Genomic DNA, 8,281 nt, shown 5'->3' on the forward strand with positions numbered 1-8,281 from the left:
TAAACTGGGTTCTAGAAGGAGCGTGGACAACCGTCGGAGGAAGGTCATTCCACGCAGCTACTACCCGAAATGAGAAAAAATTTTGTCCCACCATCAATAAAGGGAATCAGAGTCATTGTCTGTTTGACATGAATCCGGACTCAGATCCCGCACGCTCATTCGAGGAACGTTCATGGAGCATGGGTTTCAGGTTCTCGCTCAGCGCTAAAATAACTGACCTGCGTTCACTCCTCAGAAAGCTTGTTCCAACGACGAACCTGATGACGAATCAACTCTATTTCGCAAATGTGCTCCCTTCCTTTGTAGTTTCAGAGCGTTGGCCTTTGGTGATATCTCGAGAATCCTTCCTGGCAAACCTCTAATTCCAAAGTGGTGTAGGTAGTTCGTTATCCTGAAAGAGCGCACAGAGACATGTCGAAGCCCTCTGCTGTCCAGCGACGACCGACTGAGTTAGCCTAACTTGGTATCGTGGACTTGATGACTCGAACTTAAGAAGACTACACAAAACGCTGATGCAAAATCTAGATGGCATATCTCTTTCTTGAAATATGTAATCAAAAACTGAACGGCACATTCCACGTGTGGCCTAGGCAGAGGTTGGTAGGAGGGAGGAAGAACCCCAGGTTTATAACTGGACACTAAAATTTCACATCTCATTGAATCTCCAGACAGTTTCTACCTGTCAGCTGCCGGGCAAGAAATCATCGGTAACATTAACGACATGATCTAGTATCACCCAACCTTTCTCACGGTTTACACATTCGTACTGGAATACCAAAAGTCGCACGTTCACCTCTACCTTAGATCTGGCAATTTACCACGCTGCAAGGTATGTTCAAATCTGTAGCTGAGTGGATGACGCACTGTAAGACACATTGTAGCACCGGATTCTGTTAGCTACAAGATGCCGTTCCTTCGACTGTCTACGGTTCAGGAGCTTCAGTAGCTTTATTTATGTATGCGAAGACTGGGGATTCCATCAGCGGGACCCAGGTAGCCTATAGCCCAAATGTGGACTCAGCCCCACGCACACCCACGGCGGGGCTGGGTCAGATCTTTTCGCCAACTGACACTTGGCTGTGTAAGTGCTCTCCTGGAATAAGGGTAACAGAATTCGACTTACGGACCGCTGTCCAACCCATCCATAGTTTCATCGGTGAAGTAGAACAGGTTTAGGTTTGCTCGACTTCTCTCTTAGAAGTGTCCGACAGCGCTGAAGGGACTTTTTCTTTTGGCTGCAGGTATCTTAATTGGGGATTAATCTTCCGTCTAACTTAAGACCTGCTATGGCAGGCAGAGAGATGAATTGAGTGTGTTCGCTATCCTTTTTTCTACTACATCGTGGTCCATCTACTAGTCTTCTGGTATCTTTGCATGCTTCAAGAACTTAATAGGTAGCGTCGCAATGCCGTCAGAATGTGGCAGTGCCAACGATTTAATCTGGTCCTTGAGGGGGCCTAACCGGACTAGATAGATTACCCTCAAAGCTTTGAAGCAGTGTTCCTAACATTTGATTTTGTGGTTTTTGTGGGTTGCTTGGGCGACTCCACCTACTATTTCGAACACATCTGGTAAAGCGCGGTCATTCACAGTATATAACTCTCGTAAATATTTCGTTTGCAACTCAACATTTTCGATCTTCATCCCTTGTATAATTTACCATCATCTCCTAATTCCCTCAATATCATTCATAGGGGCGTCTGGAAAACACGTACTCCAAAAAGGAACCCAAGTAACATTCAACCTTACGGGCGAGTAGCGACGCGTTATTTTCCCGACGCGGCAGACTTCATACGCAAACAAATCGTTGCACGTTGAATCCTAGTTCAGATAGCGCACAGCTCCAAATTCTCCATTTCTCTTGACATTTCAGTTGGTACAAGGTCAAGTAGGAAGCATGTCCGGTCAATTTCGGGTCGACTGACGCAGTGAGTCTCCTAAACGGAGCAGTGACTACATCAGATGTTGATAGCGCTCATTCTTGTCACAGAACTCCTCACCTGCTGTCTTTAAGCCTTACACCCGCCAAAATACGCCTTCTGGCTCGAGCATTTATTGTTAAGGCCACGTTACATAGCGCACCCTCAACTACGCCCCCGGGAATCTATCCCATTTTATTCACAAAATAATTGGACTACGCTCCGACGTCCTCGCATTTACGTGACATGTACATCAAACCACACGTACCGTGAGATTAATGAAACCTCACATCCGGAAACACCGGCGGCCGGCTCAGATCCTTATGTGTTTCCACCATCCTGCTCACCCACATCTGTCCCAAATGCAGACCATTTTCGGGTGCCACCCACCCCCTCACAACCACCGCCACTTTCGGCACCACACCACTTTCTTCACCTCCTGCCGACGCAAATGACGTCACGTGTCAAAACTCTGAATAACCCACAGACGCAGCAAGTTGCACATCAGTCTTTCAGAGATATTCTTTACCCGTATTGAACCTTATACTCTACCTTCCGCCGTGGATTCAAACTTACCTAACCAACTGCTCACCCCTCTACCCCACTGATGAATACACCTCGACCTATTCCGAACACATGTCTAGCCAACTCTACTTCACCTACCCTTGCATTTCCCACCCATTTCCCTATAGTACCTAAATCCACTGTAAACGAAGTTATTGAATCCACACCTAGTATGGTGCGCTCACCAATGGACCTATCAGTTGTGCTGTTTGACGCTCGCACACTGCTGCCGAAATTCCATATTCTCCGTGCGATTATCGACGTTGTACAGCCAAGTCTGATCTGTGTGACCAAAACATGGCTCTCATTTGGGACCACAGACACGGTTTTCTGACAGGAAAACCCAAGAAGTTGAGGCTGTGAGGTACAAGGGGATGGAACGCATCATGCAGCGAGCTTTTCTAGATCACCTTATTTCGAGCAACCTGATATCTCCAGCTCAGCACGGATTTCTTCCACGCCGCTCTTGAGTGACAAACATGCTCGTGTTTATGGACAACTTAACCCAAGCCAAGGGCGAAGGACTCATATCGCATGCCATATTTTTCGACACATCAAAGGCAGTTGATAGGGTCCCACACTTCCCGCTGCACCACAAACTAGATTCTTACGGGATTCAAGGGAAAATCCTTCGCTAGATCAAGGCGTTTCTATCAGACAGATCGTATCCTGTGAGAATAGGCTCGCAGCGCTGGTCTCCATTGGAGTTCCTCACGGCTCCGTCTTGGGACCAGTGCTGTTTCTGATATACGTCAACTACCTTCCAGATGTTCTTGCGAGTCCACATCTAATTTTTGCGAACGACTTGAAATCCTGGAGTTTCAACGCCAGTGCCCTCCAAATGGATGCGGACGCTGCAGAGTAGGGGTCGTTGGACTGGTCCCTTCCTATGGATGAAGAAAAGTGCGTCCATATGTCATTCTCGGAGACTCAGCAGATGCTTTTGTTATGCATGTTGAAAAGGGACCAGAAAACATCATGAGGATAGGTGCTGGAAATGATTGGGCATCTCGGTTTCCTAAAACATGTCCTTCTCACTGCACCATGAGAAATCAGCCCAAAAGGCGTTCGCCATTTTACGGATGCTCCGAAGCACCTTGGGGCCTACGTCAGACTGCTCCTTGAAAACGCCAACCAAGTTGTCTACTCGGGACGCACGAAAGACGTCACCCTCATTGAGCGTGTCCAGCGGGCCGCCACGAGAATGGTTGCCGGCCTCAGATCCGTGGACTACGAAACGCGTCTCACGATGCTTGATCTCTTTCGCCTGGAGTGCCGTCGCCTTCAAGGAGACCTGATTCTTACCGATGTCCTGTTTTGAGAGAGCTTGGAAAACAGGTTTTCCACCGTTGACCCAGCAAACACGCGGCGAGGACATAATAAGAAAATTTTCAAGCTCAGAGCGCACACATTCTTTAGACAAAATTTTCCCCGTTGCGGGCAGTAGGTGCGTGGGATGACCTTCCCCCGACGGTTGCCCACGGCCCTTCTATAACTCCGTTTGAAGCACAACTGGACATTTGTTTATGCGAATCCTCGCGTTGGTAAGCATACTGTGGGCAAAAGCTCGATCCTGTGTATCAATCCGTATATCCGTGAATCCGTGAATGTTTCATCTATTCCAAATTAGAACTTTGTGCAACCCCAACTGATGATTCCAGCCAGAATGCATTTCAGAGGCCATCTGAATCTCCATAGAACAGACCAAACCGCACGTACTAGTAGGTTGCTTTTCCCCCCGCTTCTGTAACTGACCTGTCCTGTATTATGTCCACTGCACGCGCCCTTCCTCGTTCGTCTAATTTCGTGTTGGGTGACTTCAAGCTACTGGATATTTCCTGGTCTCCTATTTTTGGCCCGAGTCGTCACGTCTCATTGCTTGCCGAACTTAGTGTGGGGGGTTGTTCTAAGATCGTACGCAGCCCCACTCATATACAACATAACTTGGAACTAATATTGTCGGACGAGTGTCATCTGAATAGTAGTTGGTCCATGCTCGCCGGGTAGCAATTACTGCGTCGTTTCATGCAACGCGGTCAGGTATAGCGAAACTGTTCCCTCGAGTCCTTCCCCAGAAAGCCTCCATGCTAGTCAATCATTAAATCAATTCAGCAAAAGCCGACGATTCTTCAGGGCTGCCACTAGAGCGCGACCGAATGTAAGCAGCGTTCAGACATTTCATAGAAGAATGTTCAATACTGATGAATGTCTATTTAACGCATGGATCAATGTCAGGTAGCGCCCTTTAAATGGCGTGGAGCCGTGGTAACTTCTGCACTCACTTGTTGTAATAAGGCTGTTGTGTTCCTTGTAGGTGGGTTCTTTTCTGGCACCGGGCCCAACAGTGGGAACAGCAGTCAGATATAACACCTACCAATGCTGACTCAGTCATATAACACAAAATGGTGCCCGAATTTGAGTTTGAAGATCCCGCTTCTTATCTGTCCAAAAATACAGTTATCGTATTTACTTATATGCCATCGATTTTGCCAAGTTTATGCTCCCTGGAGGAGAGTTTGTGGATGCCCAGTGGTCATAGGGCCTGCGTTAAGCCCGAGGGACAGCAGCCTCATGTGGCGGGCGCGAAGTTGTGACTCAGCGAACCAAGCTTCCTAGAGGATAGTCGTTATTATATCTATCCGGCGACACCAGAGCGTCCATGAGACCACGGGCTGAGGAGCTTCAATCTTCTCAATTCGTGCAAGGCGGATCGTCTGCCGGAAATGACAGGTTGGCGAGGGGCATCAGTGACAACATTTCCATCACAAATGCAGACAAAAAACTGCTTTTTGTAGTTTCAACACAAAGCGGTCGTCAAATGGTGGGTGAAAGGGTGGAAAAGTTTACAGGGTATGCATATAAAATTAAACAGCGTCTTTATAGCCTGCGGAAGACTAGGATCAGACCTAGTGGTAAGTACAGAAATCTAAATTGCACCTGCGAGGCCGCCAGTCAGAAGGCACGGACCGTCGTACGGCTTGGTGGGTATAGAGTCCTAATAATGTTGATGTTTATTCGCAACCGCCGGGTAGTATACCGTCAGGCATGCTCATGATGTTACGGCCAGAAGAAAGCATGACTGGCGGGATTTGTGGGTACTAAGGATTACCAGGAAAGGGGGCAGAGTATAAAATAGTGGGTATTATTCAATGTAGGCGCCATTGCCCCTGAACCGGCACAGTCAGGGAAGCACAGTGGCTACTGTTTTCATTTTTGGTGAAAAAGTGAGCTAAAGCAACATACAGTTTTAGCATTTGAAGGCCGCGGGCAGAAATAAAGCGGAGGGTATCCTGCCTGACATAAAATGAGAGGGCAGAAATAAAGCGGAGGGTATCCTGCCTGACATAAAATGAGAAAATATCAAAGCTCAGTAAATCAGGAACCAGAACAACGCATCGGGTAAAGCAACGTGACCTAGAAACTGCAAATACCGATGGAGCCTCGTGACCTCGGACCGCTGTGATTATGGTCAGGGTAACAATCATTGGAGAGATTAGCAATTCGGGTGAATAGTAGCAGAGTTCTCAGAGGGATGGCGTACAGTGAAAATGTAGAGAACCAATGGCGTCGTAGATACAGCGGAGTCCGTTATAAGAGTTCTTTGGAAGAGTTGGTGTAATCGCACAAACCGGAACAAACTGTGCAGAAATTATTGACTTTGTGAATGACATAGACTAAAAATTGACCAAAATGATTAAATTCGACCAAAAGGCTAAAGCGATTAAAATGATACGCCCTAGATGGGGCTAGGGCCAAGTGAAGAGTTGTTTGTATTTGCACTTAACTGAACGAGTGAGCAGAGGGTACGGACAAGAGTTGGAAGGGAATAGCTGCGGATGTGCTATCAAACGGGAGTATTGCGGTGCCGTGCCATCATTGCAGTGGCATACTTCGTTTTCTATATAGCCCGATGACAGACGCCGTATTTGAGGCTACTGAACTCGTATGCGCAATTCCGTGAGCACTGAGATTTCGATGGTTAGCCTACGGAATCCGCAGGGGTGGCATGAAGCATGTTTTCTTTAGTCCGGTTGAGGAGCCTTTGTAACTGTAACATTATAATTACGCCTGACGGTGTGCCATCCGAAGGTTGGGAATAAAAATTATTATTGTTTTTGTTGTATGTAATGTTGCACATGGTAATTAGCTTCGAGAGTGTAAGCGCCCTGGCGCACTGGCTCACATAAGACACGTTCTTTAGATTCTTCAAGCAAACAAAATCAGGAAAATAAACTTTCGTTAATCTCGCAATCTAATACGAGAAAGCTGTTTTCACTAACACACTTCCTAACGGGATTAACTATAAAATACTTATCGGCAAAACTTTGCTCAGACAAATCATAAGCAAGTGTCAGATCTACAAACCGCCGGCAGACTGGGAGAAGCGAAACAAGGGGCTAAGGCAGACATATAATTCCGGTCGTGAACGCTTGAACGCATTGCAAAACGGTGGTTATCGGAAATGGAGATTCACAGCAAGTGTTGCGAGACGATGGCGGAAAAATCCTATGAGGTGATGCTTGGCAATAAAAGGCTCGCGATACCAAAACCTACCGAAATATCAATCGAATGATAAGTGCCGCATGGTACAATGTCATCTTCCCGAGAAACACCATCCCAGGCTCATCATGATCTGTTTGCACCGGCCGGTACTAGGGTCTGGTGTGTAAGGTTGGTTGTGTTTCCACAGAGGTTTCCGTGTCTTGGGCTGCGTCATGCATGGTCTAGCCCTAGTTTGCCTATGCAAAAGTAGTAAACCGGGTCTCTTGTAATAGAACCAACCTTGGGTGGCTGCAACTTCGGTGTCGTCACCAAAAACGTCATATGTGCGCCATAAAAATACACCGTGACAGCAGCTCTCCAAAGGAAGGGCTTGCGGCAAAATTTGAATAGGAGAATGATCCCAAGCCCAGTACCCAATTCTGCAGGTCTACACCCCAGGGTTCAAACCGCTCACAATCACAACCGCTCTAAATTACATAAACACCGGGTTTGAGACCCGGAGCTGTCCCGGTAGGAACACACTGGGCACACTTAATGAGAGGTAGGTCCGTCTTGGCTGCCTAATGGTGGACTTGGCTGATGTATTTAGGCAGCAGCACTCTGTCGGCTCTCAAAGAGCACCAGAAAGTTATGATAATATTACACCGCGAACGACACTTATTTATCCAAAAGAGTAGAGGTCGTTTTTGGACAAACACGCTTGATGAGCGAAGTCTTTTTTAGTTTCATGATGCCTTCTGTCCCATTGAAATGGGAAGGAGAACCCTATTCAATCGATTCTCTTGAGAAGCATGCTTAGTTGTTGGCAACCGCGAAACCGAAATTTCAAGGTCAGGTGTTGTGAAGACGTTCTTTTGATTATAGCCCACCCATAAGTGCTTAACTATTTTTTATACTAGGTAACTATTTTTTCACCAGAGATCCCCTAATTATCTGCGGTCACGGAGTTAATCAGGTCTCCCTTCTTCAGTAGGCTTAATAGGTGTCAGTTCCCAACGCTTTTAACCTTCTCCTGCATAATCGTCCCTGACGGCGTGCCGCCATTTGCCCATCAATTTAGTTATTCCGGAACATCAACTTTTCCACCAACTGATTTTTCGTTCCTGACCGGAAACGCCACTCATCGCAAAGTTTACACTACTACTCCTGTCCTCAGCCAGAAGTATTTCATTATGACACCGCTCCCGTCTTTCATCCTCTAAGCGCTTGCCAGACCCCGAACCCCCATCAACTATCTCATCTCCATATCCAAAGAGGCGGCTCGCAGCCAGAAGACCCAGCTCCCAACCCCCACA

General features: G+C 47.1%; 2 protein-coding genes across 2 annotated transcripts in view; one reads left to right on the forward strand and one right to left on the reverse strand.

Moving 5' to 3' along the window:
* The window catches only part of T265_09693 (hypothetical protein), a gene marked incomplete at both ends in the record, with an annotated part of 87,780 nt that overhangs the window by 36,859 nt on the left and 42,640 nt on the right, over positions 1-8,281 (forward strand). The window lies entirely within an intron of this gene.
* Positions 6,072-8,281, reverse strand: part of T265_09692 (hypothetical protein) — a gene marked incomplete at both ends in the record, with an annotated part of 25,880 nt that continues 23,670 nt past the window's right edge. The window contains one exon of the mRNA XM_009175848.1: positions 6,072-6,157. Within this exon, the coding sequence (XP_009174112.1) occupies positions 6,072-6,157 (86 nt within the window). The remainder of the gene's footprint in view (positions 6,158-8,281) is intronic.

Source organism: Opisthorchis viverrini (genome assembly GCF_000715545.1).
Source record: "Opisthorchis viverrini unplaced genomic scaffold opera_v5_301, whole genome shotgun sequence".
Classification (NCBI taxonomy): domain Eukaryota; kingdom Metazoa; phylum Platyhelminthes; class Trematoda; order Opisthorchiida; family Opisthorchiidae; genus Opisthorchis; species Opisthorchis viverrini.